Genomic DNA, 26,483 nt, shown 5'->3' on the forward strand with positions numbered 1-26,483 from the left:
TCCGGAACCATCAGCTTTAAAACGAACGGAGACGGGCTGCAGGATTCACCGGAGCCTCGGGGTGTGGCGGGTAAGAGCTGCTTCCTGATCCGGACCAGAACCGGTCAGAATCACGGTCAGAACCTGCAGCTACTTCAGCGCTTTGGTGCCGCCACACCGAGTTACCAGCCCCCTCTAGTGGCCACTGGCGGTAAAACAACAAATATGACATTTATTTTAAAATAAAATGAAACAGGAAAACTATAAAATGTCATGACATTATATTTCTAATAAATCTTCCTATCGAACCATATTTTAGAATAAGTTGAATCAGTAAAATTAAATTTTAAATACACAAATATGAGTTACCAACACGATCAGATTCACAACTAAATTCAAATTTAATCAGAATGTCTTCTTTTTTTGTCACAAATGCAACAATTTTGTTTTTTTTCTCCATTCAATAAATGTGTGTTTTGACCATATTGTTAGAATTTGAGGTCGAATATAAGATGCAAAGTCAGAAAACTGAGACCCACAGCATAACTGTAGTACTTTGTGTTAGTTATGTTTACAACAATATCTGTTACAAATTACTTTAGAATTTATTGATTTAATTTATATTAATCACTTTTACATTTTTATGTCTAACTTTTATGTTTTGTAACTCAGAAAACCTGAGTTTATTTCTTTTCAGTAATGTTTTTATGATTTTTATTTATTTGTATATATATATTATATTTCTAAATTTTTTCTTAACTTATTTTTACGTTTCATAAATCTGTTTTTTTTTTACTTTCCAAATCTTAACAAACCCAGAAAAAAATAAATAACTGCAAAAAAGTTCTTTACTGCATAAAATATTTTCTTGAAATGAAGAAACTGACTTAATATGAACATCTGGAATAAAATATAACATTTTCTAATAAATTAACTAACACTAGAAATTTTTATTAAAGGATTAAAGTCTAAAAAATCTGCAAGATTTTAAATAAAATTTCAAAAATCAATAATACTTAATTAAGTAGGAGCAAATAAAATTATGCAACTAATCTTAGAATTTAATTCGATTTGATTATTTGTGTCCTGATTCGTTTCATCCACTGTAAGTCTGAAAACAAGTGAAGCTCCTTGTTTACTTAATTGTTCAGATGATGTCACATGATGATGTCAGTGTGTGTGTGTGTGCGTGCGTGGGAGCGCGCGCGTGTGTGTGTGTGTACCAGTCGCTCTCAGCTCTTGTCAATCACCACATGACGTCATGTATCTGGAGCGTTTCCGGTGCAGGAGGGCGGGGCATGCGTGTTCTTTTGGGAGAGACGCACAGATCTGTAACGTCCTCGTTCAAAAGCAGAGACCAACTTCCGTGCACTGGGCTTGAGCCTTCAAAATAAGAGCATGTTACCAGGTTGAACGTGCAAAAAAAAAAAACAAATCGAGTTTTGACCAATTTTATGATTAACATGTTTTTCTGTTTACTGTTTGGTATTTATAAAAACAAGCATACAGTGTAGTGTACAGTGTATTATTATTAACATTTTTATATATAATATATAAAAAAATAAAACACTTTTAATTTTTGTATGAACCTACTTGCCTCAATGTCGCTGCTGCACCTGAAATAACTCCCCAGTGGCTGGAAATAAAAGATATTTTATTCTAAAAACAACAACTTTAATAATAATAATAATAATAATCATATAATGGAATTTATGTAAACAATTTAAATGCGCCTTACAAAGTTACTACCTCTGTGACAGACCGGCGACCTGTCCAGGTGACCCCACCTCTCGCCCGAAACATTCGCTGGAGAGGCAGCAGCTCCTCCTGACCCCACTAGGGACAAGGTGTTAGAAAATGGATGGATGGACAGAAAGTTACTACCAAGCTTTAATTTTTTATTTATAATAAAAAAATTTTTTTTATTTCATTCACTCAATAATAAGTGTAAATAGTTCATGTAACACCTAAAATAAATAATGTATGAAAAGAACCAGACTTATAATATCTGCCCCCTGTACATATAAAAATAAAATTAGCTTTTCAACTCAGAAGACTATGACAAATTTCCAACAAACAAAAAATACACTACAAAATATCAACTTATTCAACGCTGCTGAATAAGCTTCTTTTATTTTGAAGCTCCTTTGACCGGAAATGAGGCTCATCACATTCAACTTGTTCTGGGTGATCCGACCTGGATTCAGCCATATTCCCACTGATCAGCCACACCGGCAGGCGCCTCAAACTGACCAAAAACCGCCTGTAGACCCCCGGTACGCCGCGGCCCGATTCCGACGGACACCCCGAGTCCAGTCGGTTCAGATTCGGAACTCCTGGCTGCGTTACCGGACTGATAGACCGACCGGGGGACATGGAGCTGCGGCGGTCAGCCTGAGAGTCGACGCTCTTACCGACGTCCCGATTTCTGAGCGGAAAGTCCAGATTTACCGGATTAAAGCCGATGTGCAGGGCGGACAGCCGCGGGCCTGCTGGCTGTTCGGTTCACGACGCGACGGGCCGGTTGTAACGGAGCGCAAGGCGGCCAGAACTCTGCGACATCCCGGCGGCTCAAAATGTCGGGAATGTTTTCCCGGAGCTAACGGGCTAGCTGCTGCTAGCAGCCTCGGCAGGAAGCGGAGCCTCGGCGGCGGCGCAGACTCGGTGAGCGGGGCGGGCGGCGGCGGGAGTCGGATCGGGGGAGCGGAGCGTCCCAGCCGGGTAGGATGTCGGCTCAGGAGCGGCTGCGGCGGCTGGAGGAGCTGCTGCTGGAGCAGAAGGAGGCGGGATGCCTGAGCGTGGAGGCGCTGCTGGACCTGCTGCTCTGCCTCTATACCGAGTGCTCCAACTCCCCGCTGAAGAGGGAGAAGCACATCACCGAGTTCCTGAACTGGGGTAAGAACCGAGACCGGAACCGGCTCTTCTCACTGAACAGGTCTGGACCGGGAGCATCTGAGGGGCGATGGATGATCTGGACGGGTTCTGCGGGGTTCTTCCGGTTAGGAAATGACAGGAGCTTTGATGGGAGCTCTGGAAACGATCAGGGATCTGTTCTGGGATCCCTGGGAAATCTGTGGGTGTGGTCCTGGGAGGAAGGAGCAGAAGAACCGCAACTGAGCCTCTAATGATGCCAAGAAGATCCAGAGTCACTGATTTTATGAAGACAAGCTCTAATTCTTCATCTGGATTATTCCAGAAGGTCCAACAAGCTGAGGCCACAGATCAGGCTTTAACTGAGCCAGTACTGATTTCTGGTTCGCTTTAATCTACTGCAGGTCTCATTTTAAAGGGGCGGTGTCACGTTAAAATGGCATCAAAATCAAACCTGCAGTGTTGCTTTCTTCTATGCATGTTTGAGAAATTCTTAAATCTCCATGGCAACCATTCAGCTGTCCAAAACGCCTGGGTGGACCTAGCCCCGCCTTCAAGATGTAGCCCCTGCCCCTCTCAGCTCCTTCTGACTAGCCAGCAGCAATTAGCCACCAGCTGCTGAGCTCATTATAGGAGCTGCTGCTCAGAGCAACGCTGGTAAAAACGTTTAAAGAGTTAATAGAGGTGCCATGTTGGGACGACTTCCTGGAGGCGGAGCTTCAGAAAGAGCAGGAGATTTTAAAGAGACAGAGACCCAATTTCAAGGCATCATGTCATATTTGATGTATGTAGTGTTTTCTGACAACAGAAGGTAACAGTTTCTGAATTATGCTACAAAATGACACCATCTTTCTGAAAAACAGGTTGCTGCCCCTTTAAAGAGTTTAGAACATAAAAGTCAAATAATCTGCAGGTTTTGTGATTCAACAACATAAAAATGTAAGTTTTTCTGCCTATCGCCAATGAGAGGAGTTGGAGGGGAAGCGGGCTGACCTGGTCCGGGCCTGGTTCCGCTCACAGCCAGAACCAGGCCCGGCTGAGCGTGGAGGCTGCAGCTGCCTGGTGGCCCAGTTTGTCCTGGTTCAGTCTGTCCCTGTTTCAGAGCCTGTCCTGATTTAAATGACCTGGATCCAGGAGCTGCTTAAGGCTCAGATGCTCCGATCAGGTTCTGTTCGGCTCAATTCGGAGGTTTAATGTCCGTTTGAACGAAGCATGAAGACATCAGCAGAGTAAATGGACGAAACGATGAGAGCTGCTGTAAAGCAGAACCAGATCTATTCAGAACCAGATTCAGAACTGTTATTATCTGTAGTGGATCCCTTCAGAACAAAGTCAAGTCAGATCCAGGCGTTAAGAAAGTAAAAAAAATTTTAGTAACACATTTGAGATGTTTGTTTTTTTAGGAAAATGAGAGATTTCCCAGCTGAATGAAGATTTATAAGATTTATATCATCCATTTTCTCCACACAGGATCAAAAATAATATCAACACGTCTGATATTTATCTGCTCTTCATGGCTTTACTGGCACAGAAGGATTTTAATGGCAGTTTAGTGTTTTCAACAGATTTCTGGTTGGATTCAGAAACAAATTCCTTGTTTCCACTCAGGGGTACCGAACGGGTCGGTACGCTGTTTATGGTCCAGCTTTTTGATTGGAGGTGGGATGAATTCTCGTCACACTACAGATGTTGACTTACAAGAGATCGCATCATCTTAGAGGTTCTGGTGGTTCTGTGGACGGGTTGAGTGACGCCAGGAGCTCCGTCCTAACCAGACTGTACCGCTGTCAACTGAAACTGACCCAGTGTGGTACTGGACCGTCCGTTGCCGTACCGCTCAGTGGAAATGTCGGTCTGCGTCATCCCTTCCAGAACCGGGTTGGCTCTGTGTTTGGATCATCGTCTGCTCGGAACCTGTTGGTTGCCACACCATGATGCTTCCTCCAACATGCTGGACTTCTGTCCAGGTCCGGACCTTCTGGTCTCTCTCATCCTGGTTATCCAGTCATTTTGGGTCAAATTGTTGCCGTTCCAGCAGATCACCGGTTCCAAACCTTCATCCAAACTGGCTTCAACATCAAACTTGTTGGACTTTTCTTAAAAACTGGGTCAGAATCCAACTGAGACATTTAACCAATTATTGATGTGGTGTATGTTTACATTTAAACATGAATCATTAAAGGCCCAGATTAACCCGACCTTCCTGCCGATGAAGAGTAGAAACGAGCTGCTGGTCGCCGGGGAAACGCAGACGTTTCTGAAAATGTCTTTAATCTGAAAACAAACTGAGGCTCCATCACGTGTTGCCATGGTGACGCCGGAGAAATCCTTCTCTGAAGGGGATAAAAACTCTGGATCTGGATCGGATCCGTCTGGGAAGTTCTCCAGAACCGGTCTGGGGTCCTGCCTGCGCCCGGTTCTGGTTCTGTGGTTTCTATTCTGGGCTCTGCTTCAGAGCGACCCAGATAAATCTGATCCCAGATCAGATGAATTAAAGATGCTTCAGGGCCGGCGGTCTGCGGGGCCCCAGCGCCTCCAGATCGGGTCGGTTCTGTTGGCCCGGTGTTCTCCAGAACCTCTGAGGTCCGATGTGTGTTTGTGTGTCTGCAGTGAAGCCGTTCACCAGCCGGGTGAAGGACATGCGGCTGAAGAGAGACGACTTCGAGATGCTGAAGGTGATCGGACGAGGAGCCTTCGGGGAGGTAGGACTCCTGATCCGGTTCTACTCTGGTCCGGTTCTGTACCTGTCCGGTTCTACTCTGATCCGGATCTGTCTGGAAGTTGATCCGGTTCTTTGGGTCTGGATAGAAATGGAAAGGAAAAATAAAAGAATGGGAGAATTTTTCTAATTTCCAGACTTTATTTTCTGTCCTGGTCTCTAAAGGTCGTCTCTTTCCTTCTGTGACCTTCATCCCTCCTTCATGTTTTTCTTTCACTCCTACATTCCTCCCTTACATACCTCCTTCTCTCCTTCCTTCCCTTCCCTTGCGTCTTTCTTTCAGTCTCGCTATTTTCCTTCCTTTCTCTTATTCCTTCTGTCCTCTGTTTTTTGGAAGCATCCCTCTCTTCTGTCCTTGTTTCCTTTCCTTCCTCATCTTCTTTCTCTCTTCCTTGTGGCCTTTTATCTTTCCTTCGTTTTGCAAACTTCAAACTGAATATATAATTGTTAATAAATATAAATAACTGTATTTAAAAATGTTAACCAGAGGAATAAAAAAAAATCTCTTTCCACTTCCTGATGAAAATCCTGAACTTCCTGAGTGGAAACAGTTTTAGAGCTGAAGCGGCGTTTTGGGTCTAAACCGGGTCAGAAGAATCCGGTTTAAAAGTGTTGGTCAGAACCCAGAACCTGGGTCCATGTGCTGCTGGTCAGGCTGGCTGGTGAACTTTGACCTCAGCATGATGTTGTTTGCTCTGGCTGCAGCAGTGCAGCTGCTGTCGGTCGTAGCGCTGCGATAACGGGCCCAGTCAAAGTCCAGGTCCAGCAGGGAGCCTGGCCTCGGAGTGTAAACACCCAGATGGTTCCGCTGCAGCTAAACAACCCGTTCAAGATCACCGTTAATAAATGGGAATTTATTAACTTCTCTATTAACATAGATCATCATATGTCAGATTAAAACCAGCTGCTGTTGCTATGAGTTACGACTCTAAACGTCTGGTCTTCAATATGAAGTCATCCCGACGTTAACGGGGACGCATCGAGTAAATTCAGCCGACATCAACATCCAGAGTTAATATTTCAACTGATAATTACAGACATTAAATATATTCCTCTATTCTGACCGACCTCTGCTTCAGTTAAACGCTCGCATCACTGTCACATGGCCAAACAAAGGTCACATGGCCAAACAAAGGTCACATGGCCAAACAAAGGTCACATGACCCAACAGAGGTCACATGGCCAAACAAAGGTCACATGACCCAACAGAGGTCACATGACCGACTCCCTCCCCATCGAAACACAAACGCAGATCGTTCTGGTTTGACCTGTCAGACGATGTTGTGTGAAACATCACAGTAGATGAAAATGGAAACATTCAAAATAACTTCCTCAATTATGTAAAAACATTTTTGTGCTCACTTGTAATTTTTTTGTGGCTTTTCTGGGAAAGAGTCGATGCTCTGAGAAGGAAATTTAAACACATTTATCAGATAAATTCAAACGTAGCGAAACGTCTTCAAACACTGGAGCCTTACCAGAGGCACCACACTGAAAAAATTCAAAGTTACTTAGCAACCTCTACTTCCTGTTTATCACAGCCATGTGAAGCTGTGATAACAAGGCAGGATTGATTTGCTCCAACCCAGAAAATGGAAACACATTTTCTGTTTTGCAACATAAAAAAAAAAAATGCTCAAAATTTGCAGGAGAATTGGATGGAAACATGGCTACTGATTGGAATAAAATCAAAAAGTTGATTTAGCTGAAAACCGATTGAACTTCAAATGAAGATAAATCTGAATGTCATCTGCGTACTGATGAATCGAGATGTTTTATTTCCCTCATAAGTCTGGGCAGACGCTGTTTGGCTCAGTTATTAGCATGTTAGCTTAGCAGCGAGGCGTTCTTGGGTTGCTGAGATGCTAGCAGCGTCCTGACTGCCTGGTTCTGGTGAGTCCTGGAGCGTAGAAACGTCACTCTAGATCAGCAGGAAGTTGTCTGGATTCCCTCCTACAGGAAGTCCTTCCTCTTGGCTGTGGGACTTATTGTTTCCATCTCTGAATGACTCCGGGCTGGGATCGGTTCTGATCCGACTGGACTCGTGTTTCTGTCCGTTTCCAGGAGCCGAGCTCAGATGGAGGTCAAAACCTGTAACCAATAGTCACAGAGTTTCTAGAGCAGATCTGAATTTCCTTTGGGTTTGGATTTTATTCCAAATTCCTGAGAATAGGAAGGATGTGGACGGGATGAGATCCAGCAGGAAGTGAGAGTTTCCTGCACTTCCTGTTCAGGCTGCAGCGTTCCTCCTTCGCTCTCAGGTTCCTCAGGAACGCTCGCTTGAGCAACCAGCTGATCCACGCTGCTGCTGGTGTGTGTGTGTGTGTGTGTGTGTGTGTGTCTGCCTGCGCGCGCGTCGCCCACATACCAGAGGAAAGGTGTGCCGCAGCCACACCTGCCCGCCGCCTCGGGACTCAAACACTCGTAGCGCCGTGTTGCTGTGCTTGTGGGGAACGTCCTGAACCGACGGCTTCGGGTCGGTCCTCACAAACACACGCGGAGCGGGCGTGGCCGGGCCCGCAGCCGTGATCAGGCAGGTATTCCAGGTGTGGCTGCTTTTGTTCAGCCAAAGCTCTTAAAGGTGCAGCTCTGCTCTGGAAGCTCAGTTTAATCCCTAAACAAACTCCATTAAAACTCCTTAATGGGGAAATGAAACCTGAAGCTGCCAAAGGTCAGAAAACAACATGAAGAACAGAAAATACAGTTTCAGTTTGCAGCATCAGCTCAGGTGATTACAAAACGGAACAATTTGGGTCGGGTATGGCGGTGGCAGGATGATGCTGTGGGGGAAACTGTTGAGTTGATAAATACAGAATAATCCTACGTTTTATTTCTTTCTTTAAGATAATCCTGCCTGGTTTTCAGGTTTCATGTTGAAAGAACAAAAATCAACAATCAAATCTTCTGGAAAAGTTAGAAGCTCTAGATGTGGTCAGTTGCTAAAAATTTTCAGCTAAAGTTTCTGATAGAAGATCTATTGGATTAATCTAAGGTTTGAACAAATATGATCCATTTTCTACCACAAAATCTGATTTGTTCTGGGAGCGAAGTGTTTGTCACATTTATCCGACTTTTACATTATAATTGCTGTTAGCTGTTAGCTTTCTTCCTTCGTCTGCTGACCATCCTGTCGCTCTGAACAACTTTACAATCCATCCAGAGTCGGCGGCCATCTTTAAACAGAACAGCACTGTACCGATTCATCAAATGTTTTTAGTTCCTCGATTATTAAAATTCCTCAAGGCAAATTATCTGCCTCAAAGCTTTATTAAATTATGTATTACTATTTACTCCATGTTTTCAGGCCGGATGATTATTTGCGTTGTGCAACACTCTCACATCCGCTGAAGAGTTGGAAAAGCTAACAGCTATTAGCATAACACAGAGCGAGCAAACAGCCTCTTTTCCCCAGAAATGTTGAGTTTTCATCAAACATCCAACACAAAGTCTATAAATGGTGAATAGAGAGAGAGATCATTTATCAAGTTAACTGAAGATGAATGCATCAGTTTAATTTAATCATGGGAATAATTGATTGATTATTGATTACTAAAATAATCAGCTTGTGTTCTACTGAAGCTTTAATCTGGAACATCGTTGGCCGTGTTGACTCTCTCAGGTTGCCGTGGTGAAGATGAAGAACACGGAGCGCGTTTACGCCATGAAGATCCTGAACAAGTGGGAGATGCTGAAGAGAGCCGAGGTGAGTCCAGTCTTCCTCCTCTTCATCACACGTTGCTGCCTTGTTGCCAACGTGTTGCCGGCGTCTCCTCTGTGCAGACGGCGTGTTTCCGGGAGGAACGGGACGTCCTGGTGAAAGGGGACAGTCAGTGGATCACCACTCTGCACTACGCCTTCCAGGATGACAACTTCCTGGTAGGTCCGGTGGATTCTGAACAGCCTGATTTTGCTGAGACTTGTTGACAGACCTGTTGCTGTGCTGCAGTACCTGGTGATGGACTACTACGTGGGCGGAGACCTGCTGACGCTGCTCAGTAAGTTTGAGGACCGTCTCCCTGAAGACATGGCCAGGTTCTACGTGGCAGAGATGGTTCTGGCCATCCACTCCATCCACCAGCAGCAGTACATCCACAGGTAGCTGCTGCCCATTGGAGGAATCGAATGCTGCCCCCTGGTGGAGCCTTCAGGCGTCGTAACAGTCTAAATGTTGCTTTTCCAGAGACATCAAACCGGACAACGTTCTTCTGGACGTCAACGGTCACATCCGCCTGGCCGACTTCGGCTCGTGTCTGCGGATGATGGAGGACGGAACGGTAAGCTACTTCCTGTTGCGCCTGGTTTACAGGAAGTAGGCACCTTTAGGCGAAGCGTTCTAATGTTAGGAAGGTAGAAGCTTAAATGTTGCCTTTAAGACCATCGTCAGTTTTGTTTGGTAGTGAATTCACTGCCGTCATTCTTTAGACCTCATGCTGACAAACTGTTCAATACTTCATCATAGCCTACAGCTGGTTGATACCTGGTGTCCACACGTCCTTAAAAAGTCTTAAATGTATGTATCTAATATTAAGGCCTTAAATTAAGACTGTTAATAGAAAACAACAAGTCGGCCTTAAATAATCACACGTCTTAAAATTTGTCTTGGTTGGACAGTTTAGTTTTTTTCTTTCAGGCAAAAGTTTGAGTCGACATCTTTATTTCAGACAGTTGATGCTAATGCTAACTAGCAGCTAGCATCCCATACTGGCTAAGTGGACATTTATCGCCACTTTGCAGGTTGAAGTAGAAAGTCTTAAATTGAATTCATAACAATTTTAAAAAGCCTTAAAAACCTGCAGAAACATTTTAATAAGCAGGATAAATGTGGAATGCATGTGACTGGACTGAAATGATTTGTGAACTGAACTGAACTGAACTGAACTGGTCATGCGTTCCACATTGTGAGGAATGAGACAAGACTCAGCAAGTTCCTATCTGAACAGGAGGAAAGCCGATCGCTCCACGCAAACAGAAAAGATCTGGATGTTTAAATAAAATAAATTTAAATCAGATTTTAAATTGATCCCATCCTGATTCTGTTTATAAAACCCGATGGTGTTTCCAGGCCTGGTTTGGAGGAACCAACAGGTTCTGCCCAGGTTCTGGCAGTTTGTTCCTGATCCCAGGAGATTTTAGTAAAGTCAACAGGAAGCCGATTCGTTTTTGCAGTGAAGGGATTCACTCAGAGCAGGGACCTGGAAAGTCTGGGAACACCTGGAAACGCATTCCAGGATTCTCCATGACTGGAAATCAGAATTAAAAGAAGATTCAGTGTGGAAAAACGAAAAGATCCGGAAATATCTGGAAATATCCATCATTCCTTCCTCCCTCCCTCCCTTCCTTCCTCCTTTCCTTCCTTCCTTGTCTCCTGTAGCCTGACTCAGACCCGTATCGTTCTGATCGGGTCAGTTCGGTTGATTTCTCTGTAGCTGAACTTCAGAAAGAAAGAAAAGATGTAATTTAATTGTGACCCTTCAGAATAAAAGCCTGTGTATCCTGTTGCGTGTGCGCTGCAGGTGCAGTCGTCTGTTGCCGTGGGAACCCCGGACTACATTTCCCCAGAGATCCTGCAGGCGATGGAGGACGGGATGGGCCGCTACGGGCCGGAGTGCGACTGGTGGTCGCTGGGCGTCTGCATGTACGAGATGCTGTACGGAGAGACGCCGTTCTACGCCGAGTCGCTGGTGGAGACCTACGGCAAGATCATGAACCACGAGGTCAGAACCGGAACCAGAACCGCTGAACCGGCAGAGATCCAGGCAGAATGTTCCTGATGTCAGGAAGTTTGTTTTAATCCGAACCTCAGAGGAGAAACTGACAAACTGAAGGAAACGAACAACGAGACACGGCTAGGATCCTTTCCTTACTGCACATCCTTCCTTCCTTCCTTCCTTCCCTACTTTTCTTTCCTTGCCTCCTCTCCTTCTTTCCTTGATACCTTTCCTTCTTCACTCCTTTCTCTGCTCTTTCTTTCTTTTTTTCTGTCCTTGCCAACTTTCTGTTCTTCCTTTTTTACTTTTCCTTCCTTCACAGCGAGCAAGATTTGTTCCAGCGACTAACTCGCTCGCTCTCTGGTTGCCTAGCAACAGCCTGTCTTGTGCAGCAGCAGTTTCAGGTTTCTCCATCAGGTCTAATAGCTGCTTAAAATAAAAACGGTGTGAAATGAAAGCTGGCTGAAACAGGAAGTGACATGCCACCAATTTGGCTGGATGTCGGATATCTAAAAATAAAACTAATCAATAATAATTTGATAATTATTGACCCGTATCATGATTAGTATTGTGTTATTCAGCCATGTTGTCCAGCTCCATCTTCTACTCTTCCTTCCTTTGTGAACCCAGAATGTAATCAGATTACTCTGGCTGGAATCTTGCTGCCGTTTCCAGGTTACGGTTCGTCTCCAGACTCCTGTCCTACTTCCTGTCCTCTAAATGGGAGCGTGTCCCTCAGTGGACGGACGTCTCTCTCTCTCTTTGCTCATCCCCCGGTCCTGACTTCCTGTCTGGTTTCCAGGAGCGTTTCCAGTTCCCCTCCCATGTGGCCGACGTCTCTGAAGACGCCAAGGATCTGATCCAGCGGCTGCTCTGCTCCCGGGACCGCCGGCTGGGCCTCAACGGCATCTCGGACTTCAAGGGCCACGCCTTCTTCAGCGCCATCGACTGGGAGAACATCCGCTCCGCCGAGGCGCCGTACATCCCCGACGTCTCCTCGCCCACCGACACCTCCAACTTCGACGTGGATGATGACGTCCTGAAGAACCCGGTGAGGCCCGGACCGCACCGGACCTGAATCAGAACCTGTAGTCATCCTCCGCTGCTCCTTCACGGCTCTGTTTGTCTTCAGGACATCGGACCGCCGGTGTCTCACACCGGCTTCACCGGCCAGCACCTCCCCTTCGTCGGCTTCACCTTCACCACCAACAGCTGCTTCTCGGACCGCAGCACGGCCGGCCGGGCGGCACCGGGGGTCCGAACGGAGCCGGACGGCGGCGGCGGCTCGGAGGTGGAGGCGTTTGAGAAGAGGATCCGCCGCCTGGAGCAGGAGAAGCAGGAGCTCAACCGCAAACTTCAAGGTGGGCAAACGCCTGGGGAAGGAGCCGGCTGGTTCCGGTCCTGACCCGGTCCGTCTCTGACCCTGACCCGGTCCTCTGACCCCTCAGAGTCCACCCAGGCCCTCCAGGCTCCGGCGCGGGGAGGAACTCTGGCCCGGGACAAAGAGATCAAGAAGCTGAACGAGGAAATCGACCGGCTCAAGAAGAAGCTGGCAGGTCAGTGAGTCGGTCTGGTTCCGGCCTCTGTCGGCCCGGTACCGATCCTGACCCGTTCTCCTGTGATGTGGCAGACTCTGATAGGCTGGAGCACCAGCTGGAGGAGGCCGTGACGCTCAGGCAGGACTACGAAAGCTCCGCCTCCAAGATGAAGGCCGTGGAGAAGCAGGTGAAATCCCTGAGGCAGGAGAAGGACGACATCCACAAGGTAAGCGTCCCCCGTCTCCCCTCCGTTCTCCACGTCCCCCTTGTCTCCTCCGTCTCCCCTCCGTTCTCCACGTCCCCCCTGTTCCCTCCGTCTCCCCTCCGTTCTCCACGTCCCCCTGTCTCCTCCGTCTCCCCTCCGTTCTCCACGTCCCCTTTGTCCTCTCCATCTCCCCCCCGTCCCTCACGAAGTCGGAGTCTCCAAACCTCCTCTCCCTCTGAGCAGCAGCTGGCCGACTCCCTGGAGCGTCTGCGCAGCCAGACCAAGGAGCTGAAGGAGGCGCACTCCCAGAGGAAGCTGGCCCTGCAGGAGTTCTCGGAGCTGTCGGAGCGGATGGCCGAGCTGCGCTCCTCCAAGCAACGCCTGTCCCGCCAGCTGAGGGACAAGGAGGAGGAGATGGACGCGCTCATGCAGAAGATGGACGCCCTGAGACAGGAGATCCGCAAGACAGAGAAGAACCGCAAGGAGGTGAGGAAGGCTCAATGAGACTCTTCAAAATAAAAGACTTATTACTAGAGAAACTTCCTGCAGATTGCCAGGAAAACCTGGGACTCTTAAAGTCTAATTTAGTGTCATATTGGTAAATGTTGCTGTTGACACTGAAAGTGAAATCCTGAATTAGCTCTGGCCATCACACTCTCCACTTCTTACTGACAAACACAACACTTCTTCTACACAACCCTGCTCTGTTTGATTAGTAGAATTAATTGAAATTGATTGAAATCTTTCTTGGTAATAATCTGGTTTATCTTTGAGTTTTCAGTCATATTTCTTGGTGTTCAAATTCATTTTCAGACCAAATATGACATTGATTGATTGATCGTCTTTAAGCTGCAGTTACTTTCCACGGCCACCAGAGGGAGACATACTTCATTCATTTCCACATTGAAGGGACTTTTCTGTTGAACTTTGACATCTGAAGTGTTAAATATTGTGAGAATATTTTTGTCCCACGTCAGAAAGTGAAACTCTCATTCATCCCACACTCTGACACATTTCCAGCCTTTATTTCTTATCACTTTCATAATTCTGACTTACAGGAAATGAAAAGCCAGAATTTAGTGTCTCAGAAAATTACAATACCACAGATCAAAGTCAAAATACTTTAAAAAATCTGGGAACCTGTCTGGGAACAACCAGTTTCTGTAGCAACGACCTTTTGTGTCTTTTTCTCCTCCAGCCAGCCCATATTAATAATAACATTATTATTAATATGGGTTTTAAGGACTGTCTGTGAGCCACAATCATCAAAATGACACAAACTATTGAAGTCTTCCAGATGTTCTTGTATTTATTATTTAATCTTATTCATGTTTTGCTCCTTAAGCAGCTATCCTTTCACAATAAAAGCCTTTGTTTGTGTGCCAGCTGGAGGCTCAGCTGGACGAGGCGAAGGCGGAGGCATCGAAGGAGAGGAAGCTGAGGGAGAACAGTGAAGTTTACTCCAAACAGCTGGAGACGGAGCTGCAGAGCCTGAAGGTGGGACCAGAACCGGAACCAGAACCAGAGAGTTCCCTGCAGCAGCCCAGTCACCGTGGTTCTGTTTGCAGTCCCAGCAGGGCCGAGGAGCTGCGGGCGGCGGCGGCGGCGCGGAGTCCCAGCAGGAGCTGTCCCGGCTGAAGGCGGAGCTGGATAAGAAGGTTCTGTTCTACGAGGAGGAGCTGCTCCGGAAGGACTCGGCCCACTCCGGCGAGATCAAAACGCTCCGCAAGGACCTGCAGGAGTCAGAGGGGGCGCTGCTCACCGCCAACAAGGAGCTGCTGCAGCTCAGGGACAAGCTGGACAAAGCCAACAGGAACAGGTGGGTTCCGCAGACCGGACCGGGTCGGGTTGGGACGGGATCGGATTCTGACCCGGTGTGTGTGTGGCTCTACAGGCAGAACGAGATGGAAGACATCATCGCTGTGCTGAAGGAGAAAATCGAGCGAGAGAAGAGCATGCTGACTGAAGAGAACCGCAAGCTAACGACCGAGAATGACAGGGTGAGCCGACCCGTCCAGAACCAGAGAGTGTTAATGTGAGAAATGCCGATCTAATCGGATCTCCTCCTGCAGCTGTGTTCGTTCGTGGAAACCCTGACGGCTAACAACCGGCAGCTGGAGGACGACCTGCATTACCTGTCCTCCAAGAAGGAGAGCGTGGCGCACTGGGAGGCTCAGATCGCAGAGATCATCCAGTGGTGATTGGCTGATCCATCAGAACCGCCTCCTCCGGCCACCAAGGGGTGCCGCGCGCTCACAGCCGCTGTTTCCTCTCTGCTCAGGGTCAGCGATGAGAAGGACGCCCGCGGCTACCTGCAGGCGCTGGCCACCAAGATGACGGAGGAGCTGGAGACGCTGCGCAGCTCCAGCCTGGGAGCCCGACCTCTGGTAACCCAAACTCCCTCAGAACCGGGTCAGGTCTCTGGTTCCTGGGAACCTTCAGCACCGGCCCTCGTTTTAAAAGCTTAAACATGTTCCCTTCAGCAACAGAGAGGCTTTTATTGTGAAGGAGTGTGTTAATGTTGCGGTCCGACCCGTTGTAGCTCCTCAGTGTTGGTTCTGTTTTCTGACTCGCTCTGGCAGCCTGAGTCAGGAGTGGCCACGCCCCCTAGGAAGCCCTGGCCTCCTATTGGTGGAGACAGGATGGTGAGTGTTGGGCCATGAAGGAGTCGCTCCGCCTCATCTGTAGGACGTTTGCATGGCTAGCAGCATGTGGACCATCAACAGAACCAGTTCAAGGTTCTGGACCCGACTGAAGGAGTTCCTGAACTGGAACTGATCCAGGATCATTCCAGTTCTGGGCACCATTTGTTCTGCTAGCTCCAGCTAATGCTAAAGCAGATGGGCCAACATAGCATTAAGCTAACTCTAAAGAACTACATCAATATGTTATTTAGCTGAAGCTAATGCTAATTGATTACACAACACAGTATTTAGCTGAAGCTAATGCTAAAGAGCTACTTCACCATGGTTTCTAGCTAAGGTAAATGCTAACATGCTGTACCAATGTGGTATTTAGCTGAAGCTAACACTAAACAGGAATATAAACGACTTAACTTAGGGTGACCAGACGTCCTCTTTTTCCCGGACATGTCCTACTTTTCAGACCTAAAAAGATGTCCGGGGGGAATTTAAAAATCGTCCGGGATTTTGGTCAACTGCCTCAAAACACATTACATAGCTTACAGTGCATTGTGATTACATTACCACTCCGTTCCACTACTCCATTCCAGGTTTCTTTGTATGGCAAATTAGTCACGCCCTTCTCCCCAAATCCAATCACATTGCATTATGTGTGCGAGTGTGTGTAACCCTAACCCGAACCTAACACCCCCCGCTGCAGGTTGTCCTCATTTTCCCACAGTAAAATATGGTCACCCTAACTTAACTACTTCAAAGTTTCAAAACAGATAAACTTTATTCAACTGAAACTTTACAAAACAGTGACATAAATTAGTAAATTAGCGCTTTAGATTTAATATAGCGGAAGCTAAGCGCGCTAGGCTACTGAAGGTTGCTGGTTTGAAGACGTTGCTGTTAGTATTTGGTTTTAAAGTTTCTGGTTGTTTGAAATCAGGGTCAGAGTGAAATCAGTGATTTTTATGAAGCGTTTTCGATCTTCCTGTCCTGAAATGTGTGCATCACATGCTTCCTCACTGTGTGCTTCATGGGCTGCTCTTACTGGCTGCTATTCTGTGCTCATGATGCAGCCGCTGCAGTTTCATCCTGCTGTGTTCGGTTCCTCTGTCCCGCTGCAGGACCCGCTGTGGAAGGTCCGCCGCAGCCAGAAGCTGGACATGTCGGCCCGTCTGGAGCTGCAGTCGGCTCTGGACGCCGAGCTGAAGGCCAAGCAGATGGTCCAGGAGGAGCTGCGCAAAGTCAAGGCTGCCAACATCAACCTGGAGAGGTCAGGGGTCACTTCGGCTCAGGCTTAGAAGGGAATGTTGTGTTGCTGGGCGCTGCCGCCTCATACACCTTTGTCTGTCCGCCCGCAGTAAGCTGAAGGAGTCCGAGGAGAAGAGGCAGGAGGTGGTGGAGCAGGTGGAGGGTCTGAAGAAGGAGGTGGAGGAGAGCCGCTCCCGCTCCGACAAAGGTCAGGAATCTGTCCTGGACGCCGACCCAGACCCAGTTCAGTGTTTAACTCGTTGTGTCTCTGCAGGCCTGAAGCTCCCAGACTTCCAGGACTCCATGTTCGATTACTTCAACACGTCTCCTCTGGTTCCGGACCTCACCTTCAGGGTGAGTTTGCTCGCCACGCTCTGACCAATCACAGCGCCAGCAGGTCTGATGACTAAATGACTGTTGCTTGTGTCTCTCTGTGACCTGGAGGCGTCACTTTGCTCCGCCTCCTCACTGCTCGCCCTTTGGGAAGAAGTAAGTTTTTCCCGGCAGGTCCCTCGGCGTTCCTCCACCCATCCCAACGGTCCTCCATCGCCCCCTAGTGGTCACATCTAACCTCAATCATAGCTGCTCACTAATGACATGGAAGACCTCAGAGTGGACACACCCACTTCACATAGTCCCTCCCACTGATTAAGCCCCTCCCACACTTCGTAGCTGTGTTCTTGTCTTCGTCTCTGTGGATTCGTCTTCATCAGCCTGTAGTCGGAGCAGAACGATCAGAACCAAAGTCCTGATCAACCGGAACCGCTCTCACAACTAAAACTCATTCTCTGTCGTTTTCAGACGGGAGATTTAGACTCCACCCCCGAGAAGTCGCTCCCCACGCCGCCTTCCCGATCCTCCGCCTCTGAGACTGAGGTAATCCACCCACAGTTCCAGCATCTGGAGGTTTGTGGTTGTAGAAGTTTGTTTACCGGCTTGGTTTGTGTCAACAGGACGGAAAAACGGCGTCGGTTCCCGAAAGCCCCTCCCCCATCTTACAGAGCTCAGCGCTGGCTACACTCAAGGTACGCCGCCGCCTCTGATTGGTTCTAACGACTCAACTCAAACTCAGTCAGTCAGACTTTGTTTGTAATTTAAGTTGGTTTTGATCAGGTTTTGTTTCCTGAGATTTGAGGCTGTTTTGTTCATTTCCACCTCTGAATGGAGTTTCATCACCAGGAGGTTCATAGATAAAATATATCATAACTCTGAAACAGTCTGGATGATTTTTCTTTCAACCTGTTCTTCAGGAAACTCTCACATCTCTTCTTCTTTCACCAGGCTTTCCTCAGGGCTCTGCTCTCAGGAATCTCATCTTTGAATTCCATCTTTTGTAGATAAATCACATTTCACTCTTTGCTGGTGACATTTAGATTTATTTTCCCAAAAACCAAGAACCCTTGTCTTTCTGAAACATTTATTGATTTGTCTGATTGAGACTAATCCAGATTTTTGGGATTGTTTGAACCGCTCTAAATGATTACAGTAAAATCTGGATCAGGTTTTTCTGGTTAAAACTCTTTATGACTCTTTATGAAGTGTTTCCTGTGTTTCCAGCCCAAAGCTCACCAGCTGAGCATCAAAACGTTCTCCAGCCCCACGCTCTGCTCCCACTGCACCTCCCTGATGGTGGGCCTCAGTCGCCAGGGATACGCCTGCGAAGGTAAACGTTTCTGCGGTTTCATCCGGTGCAGAATCTGCTCGGTGTGTTGCTCGTCTCGGTATTGATGGGTTCTCCATGCGTCTCCAGTCTGCTCCTTCATCTGCCATGTGGCCTGTAAAGACCACGCCCCCCTGCTGTGCCCCATCCCGGCAGATCAGGCCAAGAGGCCGCAGGGCATCGACGTCCAGAGGGGCATCGGCACCGCCTACAAGGGCTACGTCCGGGTAAGGCTGCCGGCCTCCAGCAGAGAGGCTCTTCACTTCCTCGTCTTCTCCTGAGGTTCAGACGAAGCGGCCATGGCTTCAGATTCTCTTGCTCCGTTTTGTTGTTTCAGATCCCGAAGCCCAGCGGCGTGAAGAAGGGCTGGCAGCGAGCGTTTGCTGTGGTGTCAGACTGCAAACTGTTTCTCTACGACATTCCAGAGGGGAAGTCCACCCAGCCGGGCGTGGTGGCCAGTCTGGTCCTGGACCTCAGGTGAACTCAGGGCCAGAAGGTTAATCACTGGAAGATGGATGTCCGTGTTTATTTAATGTTGGGGTTTGTTTCAGAGATGAAGATCTGTCCGTCAGCTCTGTGTTGGCGTCTGACGTAATCCACGCTACCAGGAAGGACATCCCCTGCATCTTCAGGGTAGGAAACCCCGCCTCCTGCGGCGCTCGGCCTCCTACCAGCCGCCACATCCTAACTGTCGCTGATGCAGGTGACGTCGTCGCAGCTGAGCTCGCAGTTCTCCTCGGTGTCGCTGCTGGTGCTGGCGGAGAGCGAGGAGGAGAAGAAGAAGTGGGTCCGGGTTCTGGAGAGTCTGCAGAACATCCTGACCAAGAACCAGCTGAAGAACCAGCAGGTCCACATCCTGCATGAGGCGTACGACGCCTCGCTGCCCCTCATCAAGACGGCACTGTGCGCCGCTGTCCTGGGTCAGTACCGGCCGCGGTCAGAACCACGGGTCTGTGGTTCTGTTCTGGTCACTCAGTCCTTGTTCAGTCGGGTTATGGACATTTCTTCTTGTTAAACCACAAATTTTTGTTTTCTTGGCGTTTTGTGTTTACAAATACAAAATATTCAAAGTATTGCATTATTTGGTCCAAAACATTTATAAAAAACATTTTTTACAAATAAAAATCTGAGAAATTGTCTTTTAATTATTAGTTTTAATTATCTGAACTTTAGTACCTGAAGTCTGAATTAAAGTTTCTTTTTATGCTGATGACATGTTACTGTAATAAAACAGGAATAAAGTAATAAAACAATAAAGTCATTAACAAAATTGTAAAAATATGAGAAGCCGTGATAAACTACAATAGTTGTATCAACAGGATAAAGTCATAATAGTTATTAAAGTATAAGAATAAAGTTGTAAAACCCTGAATAAAGTAACTGCAGTATTCTAAATATGAAGTTTCTCTTTATGCTGATGACATTTTGCTGTTTATTCAAAATCCCCAAATTTCTTTGCTACAAGGTGGTAAAAGTTTGATAATGATTTAGTTTATTTAGATAAACTAAATAAACTAAATCTTTCTTCAGATCTTTGGCCCATTTCTGTGTTTTCTCTGTGCAGATCGGGAGAGGATCGCTCTGGGAACAGAAGACGGGTTGTTCATCGTCGAGGTTACAAGAGACGGTGAGTCAGAGACGGACCGTCGTTTCAGAAATGCAGCAAAAAACAGAACATGAAGAAACTTTAGAGCAGAAACCAGAACTGGGTCGGATTCTGACATCCAGAGCTTAGAACCGAACAGAACCAGCAATGGAACCCCAAGGGGCTCTGGGAGGCGGGTTCTGATGGTTCTGTCTGTGTTGCAGTCGGGTCGGGTTCTGATGGTTCTGTCTGTGTTGCAGTCGGGTCGGGTTCTGATGGTTCTGTCTGTGTTGCAGTCATCGTCCGGGCCGCTGACAGTAAGAAGGTTTATCAGATCGAACTCATTCCCAAGGAGAAGATGGTGGCTCTGCTGTGCGGCCGGAACCGGCAGGTCCACCTTTACCCGTCGGGGGTTCTGGACGGGGCGGAGTCGTCCTTCGACACCAAGCTGGCAGAGACCAAGAACTGCCAGGTTCTGACCACCGGGGTGCTCCGACCCGGAGGCCCCGCCTGCCTGCTGGCCGCCGCCAAGCGCCAGGTCAGAGACGTCGACGCCGCCGGCCCGGTCCGGTCCGGCCCGGTTCTAAACCCTTGGTTCCGCCCCGCAGGTCCAGTGCTACGAGATCAGCCGGGCGAAGCCGTACCACAAGAAGCTGTGGGAGGTTCAGGCGCCGGGCACGGTCCAGTGGCTGGGCATGCTGCGGGACCGGCTGTGCGTGGGATACTCGTCCGGCTTCGCCCTGCTGGCGCTGCAGGGCGAGTCGTCGCCCATCAGCCTGGTGAACCCGGCCGACCCGTCCCTGGCCTTCCTGGCCCAGCAGCCCATGGACGCGCTGCACGCCCTGGAGGTCGGCGCCGCCGAGGTTCTGCTCTGCTTCAGCCAACTGGGCCTCTATGTGGACGGGCAGGGCCGGCGCTCCAGGACCCAGGAGCTGATGTGGCCCGCGGCGCCGCTGGCCTGCTGTAGGTCACCCTGATGGTGATGGTGATGATGATGATGATGATGATGATGTCACCAGAACTAATAATGTTGTTACGAGAAACCATTATGTTGCTGTTTTCAGACCATTTTCCAGTAATTTAACAGTAATAGCATAATAATAACATTATCAAAGATCAATAAACTTTAAATTATGATGAATTTTTAATACTTTAAAGATTCAAAGTAAATAAACAAACTGAATGATGAAGCTCCTGGAAACAGTTTTATCCTAAGAACAAACGACCAAATCACCAAACTAAAGACTTTATCATCCAGGTAGAAAAATGATAAATGAATCAAATGGAAATTATTGATCTGGTTGTAATTCATTATGCTGTTTATTGATTTATTGCTTATTGTAACAGGCCTGTTGCTGCTCTTACTGATAAAACCTGTTAAAATACTAATAGCAGTGTGCTTCCAATAAGTAAAATGAAATATTAATGAACATCTTTTCACATCCATCCGTTCCTCCAGCAGTTCAGAATCGATTTTCTGACGATAATTTAGAAATATTGGCAAGTCATTTTGCAGCATACTGACTGTAAATATGATTTCTGCTGGACAGCAGCTTCACGTTTAAATGTTCACACATAAAACGATTAAAAGTTACAAAATAACTAATAATACACGGCACAGGACTATAACAGGAAGTTCTTTGCAGTTATTAGAAACAAGAATACTGTGATCCTGTGCAGCAGAGTGAGAATCAGTGAGACATGGTGGTGGGGGTATCATGCTGTGGGATCGTTTCATTTATCTTTGATCTTTAGGTTCGAACTTGTCCCACCTGACGGTTTACAGCGAGTACGGAGTGGACGTGTTCGACATCCACACCACAGAATGGGTCCAGACCATCTCTCTGCGCAAGGTAACCAATCAGAGCTCGGCTCAGCCAGCCAATCAGGGCTCAGCCAATCAGCGCTGACCGTGTCTCTCTCCCCAGTTCCGCCCCCTGAATGCTGAAGGAACACTGAACCTGCTGAGCTCAGAGCCGCCTCGCCTGGTTTACTTCAGCAACGCCTCGTCAGGTATAAACACAGAACCAGAACCAGAACCTGGACCGGGACCGGAACCGGCTGACTGTTCTCTGTCTTGGCAGAGGGAGACCTCACCATCCCGGAGACGTCGGACCACAGCAGGAAGCTGATGGTTCGGACTCGCAGCAAGAGGAAGTTCCTGTTTAAGGTTCCAGAAGAGGAGCGGCTCCAGCAGAGGAGGTGAGTCGGATCCTCAGAACCGGGAAAAGCTTGAAATGATTGATTGATTGATTGATTGATTAGTTCCCTCTGATGTTCTCTGTCTGCACCAAGTGTTGAGCTGTAATCTGGCGAAATGGTCGTCAGGTTTTTCCATCATTTAATTAAAAACTGACAGTATGGAGTTAAAGCCACGGCAGCAATTAGTGAGCTACAGAGAAACTTCCTCTGCTGTGATTTCATCACCGTTCAGAAAATGAACACGAGTGAGGAAGATGATCGTATTTAAGCCCCGCCCATCTGCTTCCTGTTAAGTTGATCGTATTTAAGCCCCGCCCCTCTGCTTCCTGTTAAGCTGATCGTATTTAAGCTCCGCCCCTCTGCTTCCTGCTAAGCTGATCATATTTAAGCCCCACCCCTCTGCTTCCTGCTAAGCTGATCATATTTAAGCCCCACCCCTCTGCTTCCTGTTAAGCTGATCGTATTTAAGCCCCGCCCCTCTGCTTCCTGTTAAGCTGATCGTATTTAAGCCCCGCCCCTCTGCTTCCTGTTAAGTTGATCGTATTTAAGCCTCTGCTTCCTGTCGTCAGGGAGATGCTGAGGGACCCGGAGCTCCGATCCAAGATGATTTCCAACCCGACCAACTTCAACCACGTGGCCCACATGGGACCGGGAGACGGCATGCAGGTCCTGATGGACCTCCCCCTGGTAACGCCTCTTCCTCCTCTTTCTCCTCTTCTTCCTCTTCTCCCTCTTCTTCCTCCTCCTCCTCCTCTTCCTCCCTGCATGGCATGTTCTCCTCTCACAGCTCTGGTCATCACTGACTCCTCCTCTCTTCTTTCCTTCCTCCTCTTCCTCCTCCTCCTCTTCCTCTCTGTTCAGGTCGGTGACCTCACCTCCCTCTCTCCCTCCCCGTCTCCTTCTCCCTCCTCCTCTTCCTCCCGTCACACCCTCATCTCCCCCCCCTCCAACTTTGAGCACATCTATCACATGACGTCGGCATCAGCCGGCGCCTTCTTGCAGAAGGAGGTCTCCTCTTCCTCCTCCTCCCAGCAGAGCCTCCTGCAGCCTTCCTCCTCCTCCTCCTCTCCCTCCATCTCCTCTCTGGGAAGGGTAGGCAGCTGCTCTCTTTCTCCTGCAGCTTCAGGAAAACAACAAACTCAGATTTCCTACTGATTGAAGGTGACTTGAACGCAGCGGCCTGATTTGTACCTGCTGCAGCGTTCGCTGGGTCGCCGTAGCAACAGGGTCGAAGGACTGAGCTGTGCTCCGGTTCTGAACCTGTTCACCTCAAAACAACCCAGAATTTGGTTCATCTGTTTTTCAAATTTATGGGATTTAAAAATGTACATATTTTACTTAATTTGGCCAATTAAGGCTGAGTTTAATAGAATAAAATGATTTTAACAGAGAGATTTTATCAAAACATTAATGTCCCTGAAATATAAAAATCCATGGAAACAGATCAAATTGTTGCGATTTTGTTGCTTTTATATTTAAATCTTATTTTTACTCTGCTCCAGCAGCACCAGATTAATAATCCAGATTATTAATATTTAACTGAGCGCTGTCTGGTCGGTCAACGCGTCTCTTTGGTTCTGTGTTCAGAGTGTGATGCCCTCCGCCCAGGACGACCCAATCAGAGACAAGCCCCGCCCACTGTCCAGCATCTCCCGGCAACACAGGAGCAAGTCGCACATCACGCGCACGGCTTCAGGTGAAAACCTGCCGGGTTGGCCCGGCAACGCAAAGTAAAATAACAACCAGGAGTTGCGTTGCTCAGCTGTGCTGCGTTGCTCATGTTTGTGTTTGTTGGTCCAGATTTCAGTTCCGGAGCTTCAACACGCGGCGCCTGTGAGCCGGACCTGGACCTGGACCGAGAGGTAAAACACCGCCGGCTTCCTTTAAAGGCGGGGGTGTCCAAAGTGCGGCTCGTGGGCCGTTTGTGGCCCTCTGAAGGGTTTTAAGTGGCCCAACAAAACATCTGTTTTTAATTGTTTAGGATGAGATTTTCAGACAAAATGTCGGACACAACAATTTATTTATTAATCAGGTTTCACAAACATCCAGCAACCTTTCCTCAAAAGTTTATTTTCTCTGAGTTAGTTGATTAGTACAGGAAGTAGTTTAGAAGACGGAGTTTACTCCAAAACAGAAACAATCAAACCAAAAACTTAGAATCCTCTCCTGTAACAGTGCAGACATCCAAGACATTGTTTATGTTTTTTATATTCTGTGATTTTCAGTTTTGGGCACTAAAAAGTTAACTCTGCTAGCCTAGCCTAAAGCACTAGCCGTAAACATTAGCTCCTCTTTTGGTACATTTTTGGAAAAGTGACTCAGTTGCTCATACCTTGTATTTGGATCTGGTTTTTATATTTTAGTAACTTTTGCCCCTTTGCAGAACAATAACGTCTGTTTCTATTCTACATATTATTTAGCGGAAGCTATTGTGCCAAATTTAACCCACCATGTGTCACTGACAAATGAGTTCCAGCATGTTGCCCTCTACAGGATCAGATCTGTCATTACACGCCTACAGGAAGTGGTTCTTTGCTCTTTCACTCCTGGTTTCAGTTTTTAGCTGTTGAGTTTTGCCAACTCTGTTGCTAATTTAGCATAATTAACTACAGTAAACATGAAGGACATCAGGAGATTTTAAACTGTTGCATTCTGGGTAGAAACATGACAGGAAATGGAACTGCTGCGCACAGTCTTCAAAATAAGAGCATGAATATAAACTTTATTCAAAGTTTACAAAACTTTAGAATTTATCTGGAAAAATTAATTTACATAAAGCTAAGTGAATGTTTTCAAAGTTAGCAAAACCGCTAGAGCGCTAAGCTAAAAAGTGACGTTAGCGGGGGGGGGAGCGGTAGAGTGTCCATTTCTAAAACTCAGTTTATTATTGAGTGAATTTTTCCTGTGATGATTTTGTGCCTCATGGCTGAAAGTTTGTACACCCTGATTCTCACATTCCCTCCATTTACACTCTCTCTCTCTCTCTCTCTCTCGCCCTCGCTCGCCCAGCCGGACTCGGACTCCACCAAGCACTCGACCCCCTCCAACAGCTCCAACCCCAGCAGCCCCCCCAGCCCCAACTCCCCCCACCGCAGCCAGCTCACCCTGGATGGCCTGGAACTGGAGCCCTAAGCCCCGCCCCTTGCACACGTTAGGCCCCGCCCACCCCATGTATGTTGGGGGCGGGGCTTGTCGAACAGACTGAAGACTGGGAGTTTAGCTTTTACTTTGAGGATTTTATCATGACAGAGTGAGTCTGAGGTTACTGCTGCTTTTACCTGCTGGGTAGCCCCGCCCCTTCCCCGGTTTTACCTGGATGGATTTTACCTGCTGGGTAGCCCCGCCCCTTCCCCGGTTTTACCTGGATGGATTTTACCTGCTGGGTAGCCCCGCCCCTTCCCCGGTTTTACCTGGATGGATTTTACCTGCTGGGTAGCCCCGCCCCTTCCCCAGTTTTACCTGGATGGATTTTACCTGCTGGGTAGCCCCGCCCCCCGCCCCGGTTCGACGGCCCTGGGACCAGTCACTTCCTGTTCTTCCTCTTCTGTATTAAAAACACTTTCCATGCGTTAGCCGCTCAGACGGACAGGAGGTCTCACTCTGAGGAAAAAAAGAAAAACACTGTATTAATTATTTTAAAGTTTTGTTAAGCTTGCACATCATCATCATCGTCGTTGTTGTAGGAGAAAAATAATTTTGATTTGTAAATGATGATCTTTACTCTTCCCCCCCTCACCACCTTTAATCTGACTCCGCCCCCTGGCTCCGGACAGGTATTGGGGGCGGAGTCACACCTGGACACTACTGCTTTTACTTCTTCCAGAATCAGTTAAAGAATATTTGTAATGATGAAATGTTTAGCAGCCAAAAACCACAATAAAGAACCAGAGAGTCTGAGTGAGTCTCACCTGTACAGGTAACCGATCCGTCAGAAACATTTAGAAACAAACTACTCTGCACCTGAAAAACAGAGGATGATCAGGGAGATGGTCTAGTTAAAGTATTTACACCTGCAGGATTACTGGAACCTGTCTGACAACACGAAGTAGGCTGGAAGACCTGAGGAGGAAACGCATCGCTCCGTTTCTAAACTTCTGGGATTCAGGAGAAAATTTTAAAACTTTTACGGCTT

At 47.6% G+C, this 26,483-nt stretch overlaps 1 protein-coding gene across 6 annotated transcripts; it reads left to right on the plus strand.

Annotated features, from left to right (window-relative positions):
• The first annotated feature begins 2,191 nt into the window (after positions 1–2,191).
• Positions 2,192–26,248, plus strand: cdc42bpb (CDC42 binding protein kinase beta (DMPK-like)). Of its 6 annotated transcripts, XM_032584792.1 has the most exons (40): positions 2,192–2,874; positions 5,461–5,552; positions 9,189–9,272; positions 9,350–9,445; positions 9,516–9,664; positions 9,750–9,843; positions 11,083–11,283; positions 12,080–12,328; positions 12,410–12,638; positions 12,726–12,833; positions 12,908–13,041; positions 13,264–13,506; positions 14,407–14,517; positions 14,589–14,839; positions 14,915–15,020; positions 15,093–15,217; positions 15,302–15,407; positions 15,603–15,665; positions 16,778–16,926; positions 17,015–17,112; positions 17,179–17,258; positions 17,349–17,393; positions 17,706–17,780; positions 17,858–17,929; positions 18,462–18,567; positions 18,655–18,791; positions 18,902–19,041; positions 19,116–19,197; positions 19,268–19,484; positions 20,129–20,191; positions 20,446–20,687; positions 20,758–21,112; positions 21,905–22,002; positions 22,078–22,162; positions 22,234–22,351; positions 22,921–23,038; positions 23,213–23,443; positions 23,939–24,047; positions 24,152–24,213; positions 25,361–26,248. In XM_032584792.1, exons 1-40 carry the CDS (start codon positions 2,706–2,708, stop codon positions 25,481–25,483), a joined length of 5,415 nt encoding a protein of 1,804 aa, XP_032440683.1. In that variant the 5' UTR covers positions 2,192–2,705; the 3' UTR covers positions 25,484–26,248. The 6 variants fall into 6 exon arrangements, with proteins under 6 accessions (XP_032440683.1, XP_032440685.1, XP_032440684.1 ...); XM_032584794.1 differs by lacking the exon at positions 17,349–17,393; XM_032584793.1 differs by lacking the exon at positions 15,603–15,665 and having other exon boundaries at positions 16,730–16,926.
• The last annotated feature ends 235 nt before the right edge of the window (positions 26,249–26,483 follow it).

This window comes from Xiphophorus hellerii, chromosome 15, assembly GCF_003331165.1.
Source record: "Xiphophorus hellerii strain 12219 chromosome 15, Xiphophorus_hellerii-4.1, whole genome shotgun sequence".
NCBI classification, from domain to species: domain Eukaryota; kingdom Metazoa; phylum Chordata; class Actinopteri; order Cyprinodontiformes; family Poeciliidae; genus Xiphophorus; species Xiphophorus hellerii.